This window comes from Anser cygnoides, chromosome 8 (assembly GCF_040182565.1).
Source record: "Anser cygnoides isolate HZ-2024a breed goose chromosome 8, Taihu_goose_T2T_genome, whole genome shotgun sequence".
In the NCBI taxonomy this organism is placed as follows: domain Eukaryota; kingdom Metazoa; phylum Chordata; class Aves; order Anseriformes; family Anatidae; genus Anser; species Anser cygnoides.
In genome coordinates, this window is record NC_089880.1 from 7683372 (window position 1) to 7709000 (window position 25629).

At 38.5% G+C, this 25629-nt stretch overlaps 1 protein-coding gene across 3 annotated transcripts in view; it reads right to left on the reverse strand.

Moving 5' to 3' along the window:
* NEK7 (NIMA related kinase 7) overlaps positions 1-25629 on the reverse strand; it is a 69182-nt gene that overhangs the window by 18853 nt on the left and 24700 nt on the right. For all 3 annotated transcript variants that reach the window (XM_067001195.1, XM_067001194.1, XM_048066939.2), the window contains 4 exons: positions 23669-23731; positions 22999-23109; positions 8791-8899; positions 6731-6838 (listed from right to left, as the gene is read on the reverse strand). In XM_067001195.1, the coding sequence (XP_066857296.1) occupies positions 6731-6838; positions 8791-8899; positions 22999-23109; positions 23669-23731 (391 nt within the window). The remainder of the gene's footprint in view (positions 1-6730; positions 6839-8790; positions 8900-22998; positions 23110-23668; positions 23732-25629) is intronic.

A 25629-nucleotide genomic window follows, 5' to 3' on the forward strand; every position in this document is an offset into this window, starting at 1 on the left:
AATTCATACTTACGACTCTTCAGTTTGATAGAAGTACAAATTAATTTGATACACATTTTGTCCAAGGCAGCTTTATTTTCACTACTGATATCCAACGATTAGAATTGTTCAGTTGCAGAATACTTCCAATTTTTGCTTTTAATGAAGCTCAAAAAATTTCCAGAGTAGTGATTTTCTTCTAAAAAGATCCACACTACACATATCCCCCTGCCCCACTCCCTTCCATACATACTGTTATCACTGACTGGAAATAATAGCAGTTAGAATTTTTCCTCCATGGGTTTTGATTTATTTTTTTTAAATGAGTTGTCTGTCCTTCCTTTTGACAGTATACAAATCACAAAAGGCTGCTTTTGAAACTACTAAGCACAGTTTAGTTTGAATATCTGAACCTGAGCCTGAAATCCAGGATCTTCAGCTTCCCAGAGAGGAAGGCTGGAAAGCCTGGGAGGCCAGCAGAAGCCCAGGTTCCTTGGAGCGACTTGGCCATCTGCTGCAGAACCAGGCCCTACGAGCGCTTTTCAGCTCCTGAATCTGTGGCTGGCCTGGCATAATCCTGCCTCAGAGCTGTGGGCTCTGGAGACATCCGCTCTTGAAAAGCAGCATTTACTTGGGCTGTCCCAGAGCAAATTTACATGAGACACTCCGGGACAGCTCTCCTGATTTTAATCAGGCCCTACCCATCTGTGTCACAAGTTACTTGAACAAGATAAGTGCAGAGAAATATTCTAGCTCAAAAAAATAAATAAAAATAAATTTAAAAATATATAAAAAATAATATGAGTGGCAATTTTTGTGCACCATCTCTGAACATTGTGCCCATATGCCCCCCAAATGACTGCCTAACAGAAAAAGGGATCACAGATCTACACAGGTTTTAATTTGTGTGTAATATTTTCCTAAGCACTGAATCCTGATGAAGCAATCCAAATGAATGCAGTCAATTCAATACAAGTCAACCTTATTTCCACACTAACCATCTTGCAACACAGCCAGAGATTAATATCAACACTCTTACTGCACAGCTACAGAAATGATGACTGCAAACCTCAGTTTTATTTAACACAAATTACAGAGATCTCGTATCACTTCCACCTTTCTGAATTAGCCCCATCTATTCAGAATTGATCGCTATATTAATGAGATATAATGAACCTATTATTCCAAACCTGAATAATTAGACTAACAGTTTTCATCAGAGTAATTGTAATCTAATAATTTCCAAAAGTTCAGGGTTTTGTCTTGACAATGTGCTCTCTCTCTTATAAAGGCTGGCATCTCAAAGCGTACCACACTTTCTCAGGGGAAAACGGAGTAGGAAAATCAAAAAATTAATAAGAAGTACTTTCCTATTTAAGAGGCCCAGCTCAGACCGAGAAATGCTCTGCCATCTTCTCACAGGCCAGGCCACTGCCGCTGGTAACCTGCAGCTCCAACTGACAGCCCTCTTGGCAAACAGCACTGAAAGAGACGCTGAGAACTGACTCACAGGCAGAAACATGGGGACAGAGATCCTGTCTGTCACAGGGACAGACGCTGCATCCTGCAATGGGCTTGGCCCCATAAACTTTAGGGGGAGAGCCTCCCAGTCCCGGGAGAGCACCGGGTGTCAAGGCCCCTGCCCCAGAGGCCTGGGCAGCAAGGTGGGGCAGCGCAGCTGTTGGCTGAAACTGCAGAAAATCAGGAGCTTGAAACAAGAAACAGTGGGGAAAGGCAACTCAAACCCATGGAGCACTGCGAAAACCATTTGCTCTCATGGGATGATCATGTTCACCCACAGAGAAACGGTCAAGAGAGATGGTCTTTTCCCCATGAAAGAATGGGGGCACAGATGGCGGGACTGCAGCATCAAAACAGCTCCAGAGCGTCCAGAAGCAAAACAAAACAACTCTGCTATTCCGGTATAACAACAACAGGACTTTAATAGACATTTAATGACAACTACCTTACAACTGGAAACTGTAATTAAAAAACACTTGGCTTGATACAGCCTTCATAGCTTTATTATTCTTATTGTACTTCCTCCTTGAAAACCTGTTTTTCCTCCCCCACAGGCTGTGAGTTTGGGCACCTTTGAAAACTTTCAGCTGTATTTTGCATCTACCAATTAATGAAGGGATTTAGTACATTCAGACGCTTTGCTGGCAGTACTCATCTAATAAAACAGAAATGCAACAGTAACCTGGTTCTTAACTGGTTACAGAAGCAGTGCCTGTGCTGCGCTGAGACGTCAGGCGAGGAACTGGCAGTGAGTAATGTGCCAGAAAGAGGCTTCACACAATCCACAGGGGGCAGCTGAAAACACGGAGGTTTGAAGGTTCATAGCTTACCAAAAGCAAAGGTAATTTTAACCAGTAGCTCTGGGAAGCCTGCTGATACATTAGGGGTCTGATATGACTGTGAAAGATTGATGATAGTGAAAAGGAAGAACAAATGCTATCATTTTACAGCGTTTAGCCTAGTGTAACACCTTAACTGCAACACAACCTGAAGCCCCCAATGACCAACAAGTGAAAAGAATAGAAATTACAGTTATGTAGTCACTGAAATCACAAAAACAACCTGAAGATCTAGACATCATTACTACTTGTAAACTGTTTTCAAGAGAACGTGACACAAAAGATTCATTAATCTGAAGGCATTGCCCCCTGTTCTAAAGAACCGCAGTTTCAGTGCACAGCAGTGCGCTGCTGGCAAGCAACTGCTAGATTTGATTATATGCTACGTTTCCTTCCTGGATCATTATTTTTTTTGTGGTAAGTGAAATACAGCATCCCAACACAGTAGAGAGATGCAACTTTCTTTACTCGTCTGAAGAAACAGAAACAGAATAACACAAGACAAAGAGGTAACACATTAAGGGGCCTACGCTGCTAAAAATAAAATCTGTAACTTCAATACTCTGTTTACTGCATTTCTGCATCTCAAGTAACCTGCAGTTAAGTTTTAAGGGTAATCTCCTTGAAAATGGCCTGTGTCGGTCTGATAAACTGCTTTCACAGAACCTGTTGCTCCTCTGGAGCTCCCTCCCTCTAAAGATGCTGCAGATCTAGAAAATGTTGTTTCCTCATACAAGCTTTCTGTTACTGGGAAAGGGAACAGACATAATGGAAACAGTGGTTATAAGGAGGAGGGAAGCTAGATCTGAGGGATCAGAGGCAAAGAAACTACTACGAAAAAGGGAGCGATGACAAACAGTCCATCTTACTACCTGCATAAATGCATAACTCGCACTGCCGCTGAGTTAGAGGAGAATGCGTGTTCACTTGAAAAGTGAATGCATCGAGCAGTTGAATGAAACACAGCAACAAACTCCAAGTACTATCAAGCCTTTTTTAAAATGGGAGAACAATCTGTCTGGTAAATGTAAGCAACTTATATAAAGCAATGTAATGACTGATTCAGAAAGTGTTCAATAGACTAGCTTTAATATATTGAACAATGAAATTCCGTTCATTGGAAGAGGAAAATGGAGTGAAAGAATGTAGAATCACCAGAATTTAATACAAATGATCTTTTGCTTTCAAGAATTTTAAGAGGATCACAAAACAGTACCTACCAAGAAGGTACTCACATCATGGCAGCAGCATCCACCCAGACAACATATCATGCAGTCATCTAACACAACCACACTGAAGAACAGATTTTTTTTTTCCTGAACTGAAGTACTAAAATACGGACTTAGATCCACTGAATGGTTAACAAAGATACAAAAAGCACATTTTTACATTATTTGCATGAATCTGCCTCACGATTGCCATTTGATCAAGGCACTTATGGCCTGGCATTCAGCCGTAAAAGAAAACAACAAGAACAAAACGCAACACCCACAATCATGGAGAAAGGGCTAGAAGCCTTTCTTACTGGATGCTTCCTTCTTTCTTTCTTGGGTGCTCTTCCTGACATCCCTTTCTAATATCACGTTTCCTGATGCTCAGGAACTTGTCAAGCTCATACCAAATCAACAATACAAAATGCCTCCATTTCCTTTGCATTTTCTTAATTTTTTTTTTATTATTAATATCAAAAAGATGTATACATGCCATAGCAGAAAACTCTACTGTTTTGATAAGGCTGTACAGAGTTAAAAACACTAAAACACTCTGTCCAGTGCATTTTTTTCCCATTTGTTTCAAATGGACCATCAGCGAGTATTTTAATTAAATCAGTATTATTCATAATTAGCACTTAGAAGCTGTAGCTAATGAAAATTTTAGTACACTTCTATATCTCTGGAAGCCTGAATCCTGTTTGCTACTGAAATTTTTATAAAGCCTGTAAACAAGTATAAATTGCTACACATGTTTGTAATTCACCATTTTCTATGCACCAAAGGTTTATGGAATCACAAAAAGATGCAACTTTGAAAGAAAATTCAGGAAAAACAGCCTCAGAAACTGCATGAGAAATTAATTTGAAAAAATGGTCTCTACAAGTGACATGATAAATCAGAGTATCACTGTCTCCACAGCAGCCTAAGTTAATAGCTGAACAAAACCTTTTTCCTAGGCTAAATTCTGACATTGTCTCGTAATTAAGTGGGGAAAATGGGAAAAGGAGCAGGGGCAGGGGGAACACAACAGCTCCTCCAACAAGACAGCACCCAACATTAGACACAACAGTTTGCTTTGTTGTTGTTGTTTTTCCCCACCTCTCTCCCTGTCTGGATGACTCCTCTATTTATAAGAGTTAAGTTTTAACACACTTGGGGGGAACTAGAATCAAATCTTGAAGGTTATATCTGAACTTCCATGGGGAACCCAAGCACCTGGTCTTATTGCTTCTTGTCTGTGTCTTTAACTCCACCCTCTTTTTTTTTTTTTTTTTTTTTAAAATGTTAATGCAAGATTGCACATCTGTGTCCAAGTCTCACCTCGCTCCTATTCAGATCTCAGCAGTTCTTCGTGGTTCGGACTACAGCAGTATCAGTATGATGATAAAGGGAAAAACTAGAAGGTTTAAAAGTACCCAGAGACATTTTGAGGGATGAGGAAGTAGGAATTGTATAACAAAAAGATTCTTTTCTAGAATAGTTATTTTGTTTTTTAATATAATCATCACCCGTGTCTCAAATGTGGTCCCAGCACAGTGAACATCAGTCCTCTCTTTTTCCATAATCTATCGGTAACTGGGACTATCTGAGTAAAGTCAAATTAAGAAGTGAGGATAAATACGGCACATTTTCACCTAAGACTATGAAATGTTATATTTCTAATTAGAACCAACAGCATCTGAACAAGCACAATTCTGTGTGTGTCCTCCTATGGACTTAAAATAGAGACTGTAATTATTACTTAAGACAGACATGAGTGGTTATCTTACGTACTTCTGTCAACCAAAAATATCTAAATGCCTAATTACAGAATTATTCACCATCATTTGTTAAAAATTCGCACTGAGCAACATTTGATTAAATTTTACCTATCTGTATTCCAGTTTCAGTCAGGTCCTCTGTCTGCCTCAATATCCTTTACAAGAAACAGGAAACAAATTCTAGACATTACCACCAACAGCCCCACTCTTTAGGGGTCTGGAAGTTCATTTCACGCTCTTTGCAGTCAATGACCAGGCTTGCATTCAGCAATGGATAAACAGACATTTCAGGGAACAAAAACTGAAGATGCTAACTACAAGCCAAATATGGGGGGAAAAAAAATGCTGTAGACACTAAATCCTACATTTCTCTTTAAAGATGCTGCTACTGTAGAAATGTTTCATAAATAAAGAGATCCTCTTAGATTCTGTAATTTGTCCATTCCCTGCATTTAAACAAAGAATCTCTCAAATACTTTACTTCTTTTTTCCCCTCCAAAGGTTTCTTAGTCATTCCAGACTTCAAATGCTCTCATATGTTACTCAAAAGATATCACTTATATGAAAATTTTGCCTAGAAAACAGTGTTATTTTTGCTTGGAAAACAGTGGGTTTTTTTGCATGCTAGCAAAGAATAAATTGGGCATTTCAGAAGCTTTTTGTATGTTTATAAAAATCCTTTTTCTTTCATTAAAAAAAAAAGAGAAAAGAAAAAAACTTTGTGGATCATAAAGCCTAATTCTGATCTCTCCTCAACTTATTCAGCACAATTTGAGAAACATAAACCTTAAAACATTTTTTAGACAATTACAGTAATACAAATGATACCAGATACTAACTGTAAAAGAATTAAAATTGTTTTTCCACATTTCAATCTCGTGTTTGTAAGGAGAAAAAGGTGAAAAAATACAATCACAATGTCATGGACATTTTCCCAAGCTGATCATTAACTAATCAAATTATTATTTATTTTAGTTTAAACAGGACTTTGTCTTTCAGCCCTTTCAAAAAGCATCACTAACATGTCTTCAATACTACCCATACAACATACAGGCATAAATAATTATCATATACTTTCCAACACAGATTAACGTTCACTTGAATTGAAAAAACACATCAGTATTATTCATCTTATTTTTTTCTATCATTTCTAGGAAACACTACTATAATGAAGATTTGTTTTGAGCCAAGAACATACATTAAATGAGTTAAAGAAAAAAAAAGCAAGCTGTAATGCCTGAAAGTGACACAACCCCAGCATTACAGCTTTTCTGTATTAACACGGCTCACCATTCTAGTTTTTCAGATGGCATTAGCTGCGTGTTAACACTTCTTCCCTCCCTTCCAATGAATGGCCACAGTATTTCTACTACTTAAAAATCCACCTTCCTTTTCCCTGCCCCTCAGAAAAGCTTACCTAAGGAATGAGCAGCTGTGGTTTTGGAACTGAAAAATCGTCCAAGTCCAAGGTCTCCAAGCTTTACTACCCCTGTAGCTGTAATGAACACATTAGCGGGCTTTATATCTGAAAATAAAAAACAAAATTTAAAAACTCAGTATGAGGTTGCAAGAAGAGCTATTTTAAGTATGGATAATGCTAACAAAATTTGACAGTGCCTTTTAGAAAGATGGAATTCGTTATTCAGAATTTTAAATTAACTATTTTAATAGTCCTAGCATCACTCAAACAAAAAAAAATCTAAGAGCTGCAAAAAATACTTCAAAAAAAAAAAAAGAAAACTAAATACCACATCATCTACCCCATAATCACAGAAACACATACAGCGAAGCTCATTACTTCTTTATGTAAACTATCTATAAGGACTACCATTAGAACTAGAAAACTTATTATGCTTTAAGTAACAGACCAAAACATGTTTTCATGAACTGTAAATCACATTTTTGATCACGTTTGCTGATCAGATTACCCGCAGAGGCAAGATGTTATTTATTTGAAATAGGTAACTGATTCTCTTTAATAGAAGGTATTAAAACAAAAGAAAAGTTTTACTCAGGAGAATGGTTATTTGAACTTGTCAATGGAATTGGGCTAATGAAGTAGAAACAAAGAAAAGGAACAATATATACCCCAGACAGTTATTTTTCACTAGCAATATTCAGTTTATGTTTTAATCCAATCCTTTAGGGACTACAGCAAAGATTTTTATGTTATGATTTTTTAACAAGGTACCTAACTGTTAGTCTTCTTAGTAAACTGACCTGCTATTTGTTTGGCAAGTGTCCCCAGCTCTTACTGAGCCACACACTGGGGCTCAAAACTTAGAGAAAAACACTTAAGTGTGAAAAGAGAAGAGTTTACCTTAACCGTACCCTTATCTTCTTACAGAATGGTTAATTCAGTGTATAACCATAGATCTTCCAGAAACTCTGAAGGCAGTATTTCAGCCAAAATAAACTGAAATAAACTAATTTCATCACAAAGCATTCTGGTGAGATATCTGTATCTTATAGAAAGAATTTGTAATTTTATATCCCTCTCTTTGTTTAATTTGCACGTGCAGATGTTTGTACAAATGCGTAGAGAAGAAAAGGAGAATCAATAGGGAAAGCCATTTGCAGGGGCGCATCCAAGTTTATCTTGCTAAAGGGTGCAGCATCTCTGGCTGCAAATGACAACAGTTCATCAGAGATTGAGAAACTTTGCTTTTAGGCAGCTATTTGCATTACAGGAGGAGGAAGCCGATAACCTAAGACATCTAATTTCACCTGAACCCAGAGAGACAACCCATATATAGCTTGCATCTCATAGCTAGAGGGATTTCCAAGGAAAAAAAAAAAGTACATCTGAGAAGCAACTATACTACAATCTGTTTCCTTTGACTCAGAGTTATAAGGCAAAATGAAGACAACATACGGAGGAGAAAGCAGCACAGAGGTTTACAATGGGTAGAAGAGATTTAGTACCTGACAGGGATAGCTGTCAGCTACAAGGGCTGTTGGGACACAGTACTTGACACACAGACTGGAAAGAGCAGAGAGGAGCCAAGAAGGGGAGAAAATGCTCACGGCCAGCAGGTAAGGGAGAAAGGCCAATACATCACTGCAAGGATGCATGGCAGGAGGTAAATACTTTTGTAAAAAAAAAAAAAAAAATAGGGAAAAATGGATAAATATAGAAAAACATAACAGAAAATGAGAGCCAGGAAATCAAATTGAGCAAGTGAAGAGAAAGCAGCAGCAGGATTTCCAGTACTTGCATAACTATCCCTTACTTTGAAAACTAAGTATCACAAGTCACTGCTGCAAACAAATGCTTACCACAGCCAAGTAAACACAAAGCACCAACTTCTGCCACACTTTGCTGTTACTAACAAACATTACAGAAACATACATTGTGTCAGCTGTTGAAACTGATTCCATTATGATTATTTGGTGTTTGGTGTAACTTGCATTGAACAAGCTTCATTTTCATACAGTAAAAGTTTTACTGAAGATAAAACTTTGATCTTCTATTACCTCTATGCATAACACGACGAGAATGCATATGTTCCAATGCACTGCAAAGCTGAACAAAGTACTTCCAAACTGTTCTCTCAGGAATCAATCTCTTCTGTTTCTTAAAATGCTTAAAGAAAAAAAAAAAAAAAGAAAGAAAAAAAAGATAGTCAATACATATCACAATTTAAAACTTGCATAAAGTGGCTGAAGAAATAAAAATAGAAAATCGTTTAGTTAAAAATCAAATACATGAGGCTCACAAGCTAATTAGAAAGGTTTAATAAAAGCTTCTTGACACAGAAGAAAGCTTTTTCCTTAAGTATTAAAACATATTTCATCAATATACATGCTTAAAATCAGTTAACATATTAGCCACAATTGAGGTTAGTGGAATAAAACTGCTCTTTCCCCAGGGTCTCACACCAGCACCACCACCACCCTCCCCAAAAAAGAAGGATTTACATGGCATGCAACAATTCTCAGGGCAGGATTAATGTGGTCAGAATAGCTTAGTGCAGAGAAAGTGACCACAGAACAAATGACCATCTGATATAAAGGTATGTGTGCAGAACCTCCCAAATGAAACACTTCCTTCCACCAACTTGAATTTCCATGTCCTCCTCTTCCAAATAGAGGAAAAACAGCAGTGGCACGAAGTCACCAAGAAAGGTCACGTAAGACTAGATCAGATTATGCATGGCTGAAGTTTCTAAGATTGAAGGAGTACTGCCTATTTCTGAACATTTCATAGTGATCAAACTCTTGTTCAAGTATTTCTCATCATGTATAAACAACCATTCCCAATAACTGGTAGCAGTTCTATAGCCTGTTAAAACTTACATAAAACATAATTATGCTCTGCTAAACACATCACCTTCAAATATAATATTCAGGGACTGAAATATAGTCCTCCTAAAATACATACTGAAAACCTGGAATTCAGCCAATGTCAAAACGTGCAATTTTGATCATTAAGAATTTTGCAGCTAAAGGTGAGAAGACTGAAAAACTGTTGCTCGTTTTGTCTCTTTTTAAAGAATTCTTATTTTGACAGATTTAAACTGACGAAGGAAATACATGAACAGCATTAATTAATTCAGATAGAAAGAAAAATACTTAGATGTATTTTAATAGCGTGTGTACACACACGTACACACTTCACAATCATACACACCCTAAGTTCATACAACAAACATTTATTACCCTGGAAAAATAAAAATATTTTCATATGCTATGTTCAAATGTGCCACTGAGAAGTTGACAGCTGCATCTACACATTACTGAGACATGCAGGAGTACAAGAAAAATGATTTTAAAATAGCTATTGTAAAACGTACCAGTCATACAAAGGATCATAAAATTTCACCAAAGTGTTTTTAGTTATAGGGACTATTTCAAAAATGCATTTTCATTTAAATGAGGCAAAGAATATAAATTACTTGTTTAAATATAATTTTCTCAGTCTTGGACTGAATCCAAACAAGCCCTGTGTATCTGTTCTCCCCATAGCTGGATTTGCATATCAGAGGATTGTTTGATGTCAACAGGAAGATGGAGACCAGGTTTCTTTTCATTTAAAAACAAACACACAATACATGTAAGTACGTGCACATGAAAGCATAGTTCCTTGATTTAAAATGCATTCTGAAATTATCATAATTATAACTAGGTATTTTATTTAAACATTCTGATTTTATTTATTTATTTTAACTGAAATCTAAGTACAAGCAGTGATGAAACACCATTCACAAAATGTCTGAAATACAAATACCTTCCATTATGGATTTCCATTCCTATGTACTTTAAAAATACACTGATGGCTTTCACTACAAAATCTGCTTCAGTTCTTACAGTGCAAGCATACAATATAACAACAATTTAAGATGTAGTCTAATTCTACTGAAAGCATTTCAATTTTTCATGATACTAATAACTTCTCTTCCTGAAAACATCAATTATTAGCCCTGTAGATTTTGAATGTTCATCCATCTAGAGAGGATGTCAAAGAGAGCTGTTAAGTTTGCTAGCAATAAGTAAACTGAACAAAGACACTGGGTTATTTCTAAATTTACAAGTAAAAATACCTATGTGTTTAAGATAAATTCACTGAACATTATTTTGTGTAGTAATTAGTTACACTCTTTTCATCAAAATACATATTCTCAATGGTTTCTTGGGCTACTGTCCACCAATAAGCAAGACAGTGATGAAAAGACTCCACCACTAGGAAGGACCGATTTTGCAAAACTAGCTGCTGAAATAAATTGTATGTTTCTAGGAAACAGTCCAGTATGCAGTGTTCTTGGAAAAGTCAATGAAGAAATGGAATCCCATTCTTGTTTGGACCCTTACCTTCTAACAAGAAATATAAGTTGATTGGAAACAGTCAAATTTACACCTATTTTATGCCAAACAGCATAATTAAATCCATATAGCATGTGTTAACTGCACTCAAAGCAGGATGCTTTTCTCTCTCTCCCCTATTTTAAAATAGTCTCCAATGAAAAATGCAGTTCTAATGGTTGCAGGTTTTGCCATTTCCTTTGGAGAAGCCAAAAGGCAAAAGACACAACAGCAAAAGAGTAACATCCTTTATTGTAGCAGAGCACAGCAGCACCACAAGCACTTCAGTGTTAGCTCACTGCCTAGTGCTGTCGTGTCTTAAGCAGTCTAAGGTCCATGCAATCAAAAGTTACCCTTCATAGTACACGTTACCGTCACCTGTTCAAATTTAACCTCAAAGGAGTATGCCCTGACATAAAGCTTTCTGAAGTAATCTCATCTTCAGTGTTTTCCTATTCTCCTGCTTCTTCCGCATATCTGAAGCTCACAGGGCAGTCCTGATGTCCCTCTGATCCTTGACCTTCTAGGGTGTGACATTTTAAAAAAACATAAATCCCATTTGAGGTGAAAGATCAGCCTCAACGTTGTTGAAACTGGGCAAAAAATAAATTGCTAGTGTATGTGCATTAAAAACCTGGGCTCTGTTGCAAGCTAGTGTTTTACCAGGTAAATAAGGAACACCGGGCATGCTCACGCAGCAGACTGTCTCCTAGCAAGAATTAGCCATTTCAAAAGCCATATCCCATGAAACTTCCATCTCCATCGTTGAGAATGGAATCACAAAAAGCTGCTTAGAAGAGTTTTCACAATGTCAGTACAGATAAAACTGCAATTCAGTCATTTAATATGTGTTTTTTTTCTGCATGTAGATTTGCTACTCAAATGCCTTAAAGAGCTTTAAGGTAGGCAAGTTATATCACCAGTTTGTCTTTCTGTCCCATTTTTACAGTCTTACTGAGCAGTTTCATTATGGGAAAATAGAACTCTCCAGGTTTTCCCTAATGAATTGTTAGAAGAAAAATGAAATATTCTCCAAATGTTTCCATCCTAGTAAAGTTAAATATAGCTGCCTTGCACATAAACAGCGTATGCCATTCAATTTCTTGGAGACAGGAAAAAAAAAGTGAAAGATAGATGGGGAAAAAGTTTGAAGTCAATATGAAAGCATGAAATTATACTGAGTTTCTAAAAATGATGCTTTAAAGGTCAAATTCCAAAAGCAAAAGTGACAGCAATTAGCAAATGGTCTTATCTAGGCTTAACAAGGGCAGTTGGAAGACTAAATCTAAAGGAAGTATGTAGGACTACTACGTCTGGCTCTTGTAAGAAACCTAAGAATTTCCTGCAGATTAACAAAGAACAGAAGATTTCAATAAAATTGCAGATTTCAGGTATGACTGCCTATTCCTCAGTAGCCATGCTTTAAAAAAAAGAAAATAGTATTCAGTTCTGATGGTGGCATCTCACAGGATTTTAAGGTATCATTTAGGCTGGCTTAGACCTCAGTAAACAAGAAGGGAAAAATTTTAAAAATGTGGGTTTAAGAAGCAAGCTAGACTCTAGAAATGAAGAGGTGTGTGAACATCACTTGCAGAAAGACGATAAACTCATTATTTGAACAGGTTTTGCAGAGTAAGTGTAAAAAAAAATCTGCTCCTAAATTAGCATCAAACTAGCCCACAAGAACATTCACCTGAGTCTTGCTGCTGTGGATGCTCTAGGCTAGAGCTGCCTTCTGAAAGAGGGAATCTAGGGAAAAAGTAAAAAGTAAAAGTAAAAAAATGATTGTTTCCTTGCTTTAAAGAAATTCCCTTTCCCTTCTTTCACGTTTTGATGGCAACTGTGTCTGTTCTCACAACTTCACTGGTGGCTTACAAAATCATGAAGTTATTTTTTGATATATGATTACCTAGACTTATCAGAAGATTAGAAGATCAGACTTATCAGAACACGGTGAATCAACAACCACATACTTATGGGAAGATATCTGAACTTCATCAAGAGGAAAAGGATGCAGGAAGGAATCGCCAACTAACACATAATGACATTCTTAGAAACTTCTGCTTGTGTTTCTTTGGGATTCTTTTTAAATGTAGGATCACAGAGAGTCATTCACCTAGGTTGGAAAAGACTTTCAAGATCACCAAGTCCAACCATCAACCTGACCTATCGCGTCCCATCACTAAACCATGTCCCTTAGCACCACATCTACACATCTCTGAAATACCTCTAGGGATAGGACTCACCACTGTCTGTAAAGAAATTCTTCCTGAAGTCTGATCTAAACCTCCCTTGTTGCAACTTAAGACTGTTTTCTCATGTCCTGACACTTGCACCTGAGAAAAGGGACTGACACCTTCCTCTCTGAAACTTCCTTTCCAGTAGTCACAGAGAGATGAGGTCTCCTGTCAGCCTCCTTTCCTCCAAATTAAGTAGCCCCAGTCCCCACAGCCATTCCTCGTGTATCTTGCTTTCCAGTCCCTTTACCTACTTTGTTGCACTTCACTGCATGTGCTCGAGCACCTCAATACCCTACCTGCTGAGGGACTCGAAACTCGATGCAGTATTTGAGCTCTCACCAGTGGACAATCACTTCCCTGGTCCTGCTGGCCCTGCTATTTGAGATTAAGGCCAGGATGCTGTTGGCCTTCTTGGCCACCTGAGCACACTGCTGCCTTGGGGAGAACAGAGAGAGGGCAGAGGAGGCTGCGCAGTTGTAGTAGGAAACCACGCAGATTCCCTACTTAGTAGTTTCCCTACTTAGTAGTTTCACTACTAAGTGCAGGCAGGAGTCTCACCTCGTCAATGCGACAGGAACAAACCTGAACTGGCATGGGCTTGCTGGATCAAAAAAGGCTGGTAATGATGGATAGCAACACCTACATGATTCTGAGACTCACATCTAGAAATGGAGTTTCTATACAAATTATTTTCTATTTAAAAGGTTCTATAGTTCTAGCAGAAAAGCAGCGTCCCAGGAGCTTTGTCTGGCTCTGTTCAGCAGAATGCCAGGCTACTAAAATGAAAGTGTACCTTCCCCACCACCACCCCCCCCAAGAGAAACAAACCAACAACAACAAATGAAAAAAAAAAAAGAGACAAACTTCTCCTCAAACACATTCTCCTTTCACACACAATCAAAATAAAGACACCTACTTAAAAGAAATAGAAATATTGCAAGAAAAATACAAGTCAAAATTTTCTTATTTCCATTTTTAGTATATATTTTTATGCTAATAATCTATTAATTAGACTGCTAATAGCATTCTTGATTCAACTGTGATCCCTTACAAAGCTCTGACCAAAATCACCTGAATATACAGAGAGATATGTATCTCCATTCAATTGCTTTTTCAAGGATTCGTTTCATTTTACCTGACCTACAATCACTCTGTTCCCACCTAATGGTTTTGCTCATGAAAAAAAAAAAAAAAGGAACATACAGCATTCAGAGATCAAGATCACCTAACAAAACCAGATCTACTTGCAGAGCCACTAAAATAAAATTTCCAATACTGCATCATTTTCATTGTCCCTGCAGTTACCGCTGAGCAGGGCTTCTTAAAACACACAGCCACGTTTAAATTCAACAGTATTTGTTTACATGCATCTCTCTCCAATAAAGCCCCTTGGGAAAACTGGTACAGCATGAAGATGTGAAATTTGTGTTTGAATCATTAACTCTACCTCCTAATAAAAAGCAATGGCATGACACAGTAAATACAGAGGTTACCATTTTAAGGTTTTTGTTGTTTGTTTTTTTTTTCATTTTACAAGTAAGGCAGACAAATTTGAAATCTTCTCTCCATTCTCAGAAAGTTACTCACACAGTACGAACACTGACATAGGAAATTTTACAAAAACTGGGTGAAAACCTAAAAATAATCCTCCAGCATTGTTTGCAGGACATCTCAGACAAGAAAGGCACTAAGAACCATTGGTTAAGAACACCTTTCCATTCGCCTTTCTCTCTGAAGAAGAGTCAGGGAGGCAAACAATTCTTGCACCAGTGAGCGAAGGCGGAGATGCAACACCCCAAGCACTTCTGCTCCAGCTAGATCTATCTGAACAGAGCAGCGAAGTTTAACACCAAGTTAACTATACGTAGATGACTGACACCATTACACTCCTTGAGAGGAACGCCAGCCAGCTTACACAATAGCTTCAGGCACGGTGTCTGTGAGATGGGGACTGTCCATCTGACAAAACAGCGCTGATTTGAGCAGGAAATCTGCCCAGTTATTCTCGTTGTTCCAGTGGCAGGGGCAGACAGAAGCGTTCCTTCCCCTGGCACACACAGGTACCTTACCTGCACGTGGGAAACTGCTCTCGCTGCTCGCCTGGGAGCTGAGAGCCAAGGCGAGGGGCCAGCACGTGGCCGGGGAGCAAGAGCTTACCAGAACCAGCTTCCCTGCCCTGACACGGCTCTGCCTTCTCTTTTTCTTTTGTGACTGTACAACCGCACTCACAGAGTGACTGCTTCCACTGGAAACAACAGCCTCGGTTGTTACTACATAACTCGCACAGATAAACCAAGTTGAGTAAGGAGACATTTTTTCAATTCTACAAAAAAAAAAAGTTTAAGAAAAAGCTTTTTAGTAGCTTTAAAAAACGTTAGTGGCAAAAATTAACCTGACTGGTTCAAAGCCCCAAGTTTAGCATTTAAGAAAAGGCATTAAAAAAAAATAATAATTTAGTTCTGATCTTTTGATCTGTACGTAACACATACTGTGTTAGAGCATCCCCACTATTATGTGCTTCTTCAAGTGATGCTGTCTTTTAAAAATATTTTCCAAAATGCCTACACAAGAAAAACAACCTAAGAATAAAGGTGCCACAAAATGAAAGAATATTAAGGAAAAAATGCAAATATTTGAAGCTTTTATTAATGTCATACTTTCACTAAGATGGTAAACCGCTCTATATTATAAAACATAAGCAAATGCTAAACAAAAATGCTGCAAGTCAGGAGCCACTTTTTAAAACTTGCATTTGCCAGCCCTAATAAACCATTATCACGAAAAAAAAAATGCACAAAAGACTACTTTTAAAAAATACTTCTTTCAAAATCACTATGTCAAGCATTTGGATGCAAATATGCATATAAAAACCCTCAGAATTAAAGCCACCAGACTTTCTTCCCCCAAGAGTGTGCGAGCAGTTTTCAGTTTTCCTTTTTTTTTTAATTATTATTTCAAAAGACCCTTTTCTCATTCATTCATGACACTCAGTTAATGAGCAGTTTCAAAATGTCTCAAGGCTTTATTTAGCGTGCACTATTCAAAGCCTATTATTAAATATAAACTGGGGAGGGAAGCTTCCTGATACACATCCTTGGAACATCAAATTCATAAAATAAACTTTGTGAGGTTTATCTTCACAAACGGCCTTAAAAATGATGAGATAGTAATATCCCTATTTTACAGACTAGAATGGGGAGCAAAGAATTAAGATCAAAAGTGTTAATTACTTTTGGCACCAATCTTAAGCACCTCCTTTTCAACATACTTAGCTTTATGAAACAGTTCATCTTCAAAGCACAGTTTCTGCTCAGATCAGATGAAGCTGTGAACGCTCAGTGCTTCTACAAATCAAACCCCAGTTCTACCTTGATTATCAGAAATACAGAATAAGCAATTACAGTTCCCATCAAAAAAGCAGTTGAAGTGGTTTATACAGTATCCCTTACGACCAGTACCAGAGGCAGTAAGAAAGGATAGTCTTTGGAACAGCATTCAACTGCATTAACCAGGAAACCTTTGTCTTCCTTAAATTCCCTGCCTTGGAAACTACAGCTACAGCAAAGGCAGCAGCACAGCCACAACAAATTACAGCGTGTACTGCACAAGCATAATTCCCACCCAGAGTAGCTGCATCCTTCCTTAACACCGAGCAGAACAGTGGTTTGTCAAGGAAGAACTAAACCTGTAATTTGCTGGAGTGTAAGATACTCAGTTGTATAATTCGCTAGGTTTGAATGCCTGCTTTTGCAGATTCAGTGTTGCTTCCTTAGGTTATATGCAATTCCCTCGATTTACAAAAAGCATAAAAATAACAACAGAGACGCAGGCTCTCCATCATATCGCTACATGCAGCTTACCAGAGTTGGCACTTTTACAGCCACAGCTAGTGCTGGAGCTGACCAAGCAACTTGCACAACAGAGCATCATCCTTCAGTAGATACCAGATGGGTACGCCTGCAGACTTCGTGCACGTTTGCTGACAGCAGCAGAACAGCAGCGCTCCTGAACCATCAGTCCCCTTCCACTCTTAGTAGGGCAGTACCCCCTGCAGGACAGGCTCTTCTTTGTGCTCCCCTTACCTCTGGGGGATCCATAACTCCTGCACAGCCTGCCTCTTCTCTACCCCTGTCCAAGACCTGTCCCCTCCCCATTCCTGTCTCTTCAACCCATTTTCTCTGCTTATGCAATCACTGCCTGTCCCCAGCCTGTCCAAATCACCCCAGCCAGGCTCTCCACCTACTGACAGTCCATTTGTCTGCCCAGGGTCCCCGCACAGCCTGTCCTGCCTTCTGGCAACATAATCGGTCCTTTGCTTGGCTCACTGTGTTCATCTTCAGCACTGGGGCTCCCCTTTCTCTCAGCGCATTACTCCGGTTCTCATTCTCCTATGCTCTTCAGCCTCTAACGCCTTGAGTGGTCACTTCCCAGTCTACCTTGTCTCACTAACTGCTCACCAGCTAGTCCCAGTTCGCTTGCCTTCCCCCGTCTCAGTCAGATCCTCTCCCTGCTCCAGGAGTGCTTGGCTGCTTGTCCCCATCTACTCTTCGTCTATGTTCTGCTCAGACTGCTCTCTTCTCTCTGTTGTTAGAAAGAATAAATACCCTTTAAGGGACAGGGAAGTTTAAGCTCATCCAAAGCATCTGGAAAAAAGCTGTTTCTGGCAAAACAATTTCATTTCAGTCACCTGTGCTATAGATTGAAGCATTCATAGTCGCTCAGGTGGTATACAGCGCTGCCAGCACTAGGATATGCAAGAGGTTTGTGCAGCTCTGCATGTATGGAAATTCACCACTTTGGCTGCTGTGCTCCTGCAATTCCTGTTGGGCAATACGAACTCTTCTCTTTGAAGAATTTCACTTCGTGTGAGTTTTCATGGCCATCACTCTAAGAGAAATCCACTTTCCAAGTTTTATGTCTGCTTTAATATATAAGGGCTACAGTTTTTCAGAAGAAACGCTTACTAGATTTTAAAACAAACAAATAAATAAAAACCACACCTTGGCAGAATAATGCACTTTTCCTTCGCCTTCTACTAAATCATACATCTTTTGGAAACACACTCTGAAGAGGTCAGCTAGCATAGAACTTTTTTAGTATGAAGTTGTTATATTTTGACAACCTGAAAACACATTCCCACACAGCTGAACCTTTGGCAGCCCCAACAGTGAGCAGAGCTCCTGTCCTGCTCCAGCCGGGGTGCGCGCACAGCAGAACACAGCATCTGCAACACTGCCAGCCAAACTGCATCGCAAACACCACTTCTGTCCCGCCAGCCTGCCAAACACAAAGGCCCAGAATCTCATACAACTGTTAAAACCGTAAATCAGTACCAAGGCAGCCGAACAATACAGCCAGTTTTGTCTGAGCCAGCTGAGGGTTTCCCTCCCCACACACTGGGTGATGCCCTGGGAGAGGCAAACACCTGACCTGGTGCATTCTGACACCGCACCTCTTCCCCACACAAGTGGTGCCCGAGCCTCACTCTCCCCCAGATCCTCCCATTACCATGACAAAGAGAAGTATCACTCTTCCAATTAAACAAAGTCAACTTAGAGCCAACGTGTGCTCTGAAATGTACCAAAAAGCCTGCGGTACACCTTCAGCACTGCAAATGAGTTCCAAAAAAGCTCATTGCTAATATCTTTTGGCATCCGAAGAGGAGGGAGGGTTTGCATCCCAGGCCACATGGAGAAGAGAGCTGCCTGACGCTATTCCACCCAGGGAAGCCCAAAATATCCATCAGAGATGAAACATCAGAATGATAATCAATGAGACTTAAAACCTGCCTAAGCAGAGGCCCAGCTACTGCAACGCCACAACTAGCGATCCAGATACGCACCAGTTGATTGCAAGGAAATAGCTATCACTGTTTAAATTGTCCGATTAAAATACATAAATATGCAAACATCCATATATATAAACTTACCCCACAAGCACAACTATATAGATAGATAGATAGATAAGGACAATGAATACACTGTTCCCAACTACAAAAAAAAAAAAGAGAAATCAGTATGAAGTTCATATCGTTTACAAATTTTTCGTGTTTTAAAATATTTGCCTATTTAACTTAGATAATTGTAGTTTTATTTTTAAACTTAACCCTGAAAAAATACACATTAAAGCATTCTCTGAATAGTGTTTAAAGTGCCTATGTGACATTTTGTGGAATTCGATTTTTTTTTTCCCCATTTCTTGAGAAAGCTACTAGCTAACATATTTTCAACTTTTTAGATGAAAGCTTTCAAGCTCACTCCCAAAACATGATTTAGTTCCTTAAGATCTGGATGACTTATTCAGTTTAAAGTTTGCATTTTTTTTTTGGTATAGAAAGATTATTTGCCAGAAAAACTAAAAATATCTATAAAAAGGAAATAGACCTAGAAGCTTTTTGCTGATCATATTTAAAACAAGCATTGCAGTGTCTTCAAAACATCCCTTCTTACACCTAGTAACTTGAATTTTAAATAAAGCATCCTAATTATTCTGCAAGACTTGAAATTATATTATTTCAGCACCTTTAGCACAAGCTTGTTTATTTTTTTTTACTGAATCATTCTAATGTATTTTCTTGGCTAATGCAATTAGCAGATTCTTATTTGTTTATGGCATTTTCTTTATCCAATATATATCAATTGTTGCTTAAAAATAAAAAAAAATCCTGTCCAAGTCAGCAATTTTGCTCCCACAGAACACTGTTCAACCTGTCCCTGTGGTGGAAGAGAACCATGATTAACAGTAAAGGAGATCAAGCCCCAACCCTGCTTAACAACACATTTCTGCGTTGCAAGGAGGTGGTGTGACAAGGTAACCCAAGGGCTCCATCAACTACCTGTAACCTCAGGAGCTGGATTACCCTAAGACCACCACACAGTGGAGACCACAGACACTGACAACCATAAGCTACAGGAAACAGGTACAACAGTTATTTATTTGTCATCTTTTCATTGCAATACTATCCAGCAATCTAAGTTACAGATACAGAAAAATTTAGACTTTTCTTTCCTTCTTTCCCCACCTCTACACAGTGCTTACACAGTACCCAGCTATATGTTCCAGTGCCAAACCAAGTTTATAATCAAATGAGTATCTCCCAGACACTAGTAATTTTCTTCTTCTGTGTTACTAACGTGACATGTTCAAGAATTTGGCCGTTAAAAACAAAGGCTGTACAGAAACATATTTCTGTGAGAGACGAAACATCCGGGGGGGCAGGGATAAAGTGAGATTCTTATTCAATCACCGGATTAAATTGGGGCAGGGGGGCACAGGGAGAGAAGAGAGAGCACGCATGAGATGCTTCTGATTTCATTATGAGATTCGTAAATGCCAATGCACAACTTTTTTCTTTTTTTTTTCCTCCATACAGCAAATTCTATGAATTCTATTAGAATCCATTATTGGTCCTCAGTATGAATACATCAAGTGATTTTCCTCAGTTGTCTACTCAGCGGGGACAAAGAGAGTATTATTCACAGGTAACAAGAGGGACAGTAGAAAAGCTGGACAGCGACGATGTGGTTCATTAAGGGAAGAACTAAAGAATTCATTAAGGTGCACTGTGAGGCACAGCAGCTTTGCAAGCATTCTCCGATGTGCCAATAATGTCATAACAAATACCCAAGTAAACCAGTTAAGCAGTTTTCCTTGACATTCACGGTGGTTTCACTGTCATTCAAACTGTGGTCATTTACAATTTCAAAAACATGTTCCAACCTTGTTTCTACAAATCACACAGCAGCCAGACACCCAACCACTCTTCTGGGGGTGGCACTACGTCCTCCAACAAACTTAAAGCAGCAGACTAGTAAGAATACTGGAAACCAAAGCATGGCTTGATTTTTTAATTATTTTTTTATTTTTTTTACTAACACAACACAGTTACTGACCTTTGTAATGTGACAGGCAGATACTTTGCTAGGAAGTTTCCACCCCGATACATATTATTTATTTTTCAGGCATTTTTTAAACTATTTTGTTCAAAAGACACTGTAACCAATGCATCCACACTTATGCTGATATCATCCAAATAGTCTACCAAATCATTTCCTCCACAAGCAGCATGAAGACTGAGTGCATTGTGACACCTCATACATATTTAATAATAGCCTGATAGGCTGTCATTAACATCAAACAGCAATCTAAGTTTGCTACATTAAACATGATCCCTGTGTTAAGAGGAGAATCACAAACTGCCTCCAAGATCGAGCCTGAAAGAAATGCCCACCGACTTGGACAAGGTGTAATGAGGCCAACTGCACTGAAGGAGCCATTATTCACACATTGGATTTAAAAAAAAAATAAAAATGGGGGGGGGGAAGAAGGAAGGCAGAAAAAGCTTCAATGGGTCATAAGACCAGACATGCCATAAGGCAATCTGTCACAGAGTACTCATATTAATAACTGTTGTGTCAAAACTGAACATTCCAAAGAAAAGACAAACCTTCCTTTATGTTTTATGAAATGTAAGCCCACAGAATTAATAATTCATGAGATGAAGAAAAATATCAGATTTTGATGTAAATATTAACAGAACCCTGTCAACCAGTTTAGAACCCAATTTTGACTGTCCTACCTTACAATTATCAATCTAGAAGGGAACATTCTCCAAAAAGCTCAAAGGAAAAAAAAAAACAAAACCACAAACTATGAAAGTCATTAATGAAGAAATTAACATTCTCTATTCATGTTGGTCCTAAACAAAACAGCACAACTCTGTTCTGTGCCTGGCAGTTGCTGAGAGAATGCTAACCGACTGGCGGTATTTGTTCCCTGAGTTACACTATGTTGACAACAATAAAGTTGGTGCACACACAAGAAAGTACACCAAAGGGAAATAATAAAACCAAGACCCAGGGGAAAAAGGGTAGGGAAACAGGGGAGGTGGTTGTCAGATGACAAACAAAGATTTAAAAAAAGCTGGTTAAAAGTTAATGCAAGTTTCAGCATATGAAGTTCATACAACAGCTTCTAGATAATTTTTTTTCTGATGAGCTAAAGAACTGGCATTTAAGAAGTACAAAAAAATCACTTAACCTATAGCACACAATCACTTATCAACAAGTTCACCGTACGTGATTTCAACCAAATTACAAAATGCATTTTCAAAATATGTTAGTCTCAAGACAACATATTTAACTAGGCCTACAAAACCATGCAGTTGTTTCCATTTCAATCATTATTTTGTTTGCTAAAGTGATTAGCAGTTAGAGCTCAAGATACAGAGGAAATCACTTCTGCCTTGTGACACCAGCCCCCTCTGCTTTCAAGACTAGCATAAAGTATAGAATGTTCTAACACGAAACACAGTTGTGCCAAAATCAGGAAAGCCATCAAAAAGCACTGTTCTAAATGGTGATGACAGTGCTTTTCATTAGCTTTTTTTTCCTCCCCACAGAAAATAATATAATTAAGTCTAGTTATGTCCTCACCTGCACTTACACTGTAGATAACAGTGTAAAAAATACTTCTGTTAAGCATCAACACTGGGCATACATAAAAAAGTCAGTACAAATACTCAATTTTTCTCCAGTTTTTGCCATTTTAACTGCATTCAACTCAGTGGTGAGCAAGCAGAATGAAGTCAAAGAAGTTCAACACTGAAACCTTTTAGCAATAATTTTTAAAAGTTAATTCCTACCTTTATCATTCTAGAAAGATCTCCAGCATCAGCTAATTCCAAGACTATGTTCAGTTCATTGTCCTCAATGAATGACGCATAGTATTTAATTACATTTGGATGATTCAGTTGCTAAGAAAAGATTTACAATGCATGTTTTAGTGTAGTGTCTTATATTTTATGAATGAAACATTTTTATTTAGGCAAATAACACACCTAAAATATATTATAGTATGATACAAACAGTACATGCTTTTATGAAAAGCATTTACAGAGGAACATTTTGCAATAACATGCAAGCCTGCAAGAACATGGTGGAGTTTTAGGATCAAGACGATGATTCATGTCAGTACTTTAAAGGATCTTTTCTTTCAGTGCATCTGTGCAATAATATGATAAAACTTGTTGAAACAGCTGAGCCAATTTTTAAAATAAGTATTTTATTGCACACAAGACACTTAACTACAATATCATATTTTTAGTAGAAACTTCTACTTGAAAAGTTATGCATTTTTCGATAGGATTTAATTCTCTATTTTAACTTTTAAAGTGATTATAGATTATAGATTCCTTAAGTGAGGCTTATAAAAGCTCTACACAGCTACTGGTGGACACTTCAGGTATATCTATGAAAAAAATAACGTACTTTGATAATGGCTGCATTTTTATTCTTCAAGATAAATATTTTTACCTTTAGAAGATCTATTTCTTTGATGCAGTCAGCACGGGCTTTGGCATCCATTAAATCAAATATCTACACACAAGAGATAAGACAATTAAGTGATTAAAAAAAGCAAATTGAGTCATCGTTATTATCACATAACATCTATCGAGCAGTTCAAGTTTCACACAAGCAAAATATAATACTTAGTGCAATTGTAAACACTGCAACCCCCACGTACTGATTTTGGTGCTATATCAGTACTTTTAGCCCTTTCATAGGAAACAGCTACATTGGAAGTACAGGTTCTCCACGAACTCAGCTGCCACTTCTGCATATCTATTCAAATACACGGCAATAATTCAGCACTTCTCCTTCAAGATGGTTCTAGTCCAAGTGTCAGCTATTTCTCCCACACCTACCACACCATTATCAGAGACGGATTCTTTCTAGGACTGAGCATGCCTGCCTTTCTTAATCTCTTGTTACAGTCCTCCTTTTGTTTTAAATAACGCATGCACTTTTGCTCCCGCAGGATCAAAACTTCACTGTCACCTCTGATTCTTTCTCTCCCATTTCCTTCCCTTCAGCAAGGGAAGAAGAGATTTGGGTTCTGTAATTTGTTTACTAGAGCATTTTTTTCACCTGTCACCTTGACTTTTATAGCTTTTTACAGTTAAGCACCTTTGCTTGTCATTTTTTCCACCTCCCATCTGCTCCAAATTATTCTGCAATGTATCTTGTCTTTGCCTCTTCCACGGTTAACCACATTACCCTCCACTAATTTCTGTTTGCAGCAATTTTTTCCTGTCATTAAGAGTCCTTACCCTCATTCTACCCACATTTATATTTGACCTAAATTCTTTCAATTTTCACTGTTTTTACCACCTTGGATTCCCTTTCCACTTCACTTTCTCAGATTTGCATCTCTCCATATACCGCCACCAAGTGATAAATCCCCCTTAGAAGCGACCAAGTTGTTGCTTTTCCAGTGAATCCTTCCTCTCCCATTCCACATTACTTTCTGAATCCAAGGAAGTGGATTCGGAGAGGCCTGCCTACCAGATGTGGAGCGACACAGAAGAATAACAGAGATGCACCACGAGTTTCTGTAATGTTATGAGATAACTTTCTCCAGTTACATCTTTTCAATGCACACCTTTTCTTTCTAGGTAGTCTCCAGGAAGAGATGTCACATGCTGTGAAGATCACTGTTACCTGGTTGCAACAGCTAAACAAAAACCTCAAACATCTGAAAACTTACATACCCTATCATGCCACCAAGCCCAGACACACAAAAAAGCAGCTCCAGACCTCTGTGCAGGCCTTTGGTACTCAGAGTAGACCTCTTAAAACCAGCTGCATAACCACCCACCTGAATCACACGTACTTGCACTCTCCCCAAAACAGTTCAAACCCAGTCCACCCAGACAGGATCCGGCACACCTCACCTCCACGTGCAGCACTATCCACACAGGCTGTGGTGGCTCCACGCCGACGGGCAGCTAAACCCCACCACAACGCTCTCGGCTAACAAGGGGCAGCTTCTGGAGTCTTCTCACAGAGACCTGGGGCTTCCCTGTTACCGAAACCTTGCCACATAAACCCAAGTACATCATTCCTTTAATCAACTGAAAGACCAAGTCTAGGGATTTCAGTAGCGGATCGCAGCCCTCCGAGAGCTCACATGCTGTTGTCTAGCCGCTGCTCCCCCTCAGAAAGCCCATCTCCTGCCTGCAGATCTGACATAGAAAAAACAGACCGCAGCGGATGCAAGATTCACTTTCTCAAAAAGACAGCTAAGTCAAGAACTGAAATGCCAAGCCTGGAGACAGGGAAAAAGAAGAAACAGGAGAGAAGGAATGAAAGAAGAAAACAAAACTACTCTACCAAGAAAGGGAATAAAACATCTCACAACTACTTGTATATTAATGCCAGGATGATGGGAAATAAACAGACTGAGCTACAAGTAATTATTCAAGGAGGAGACT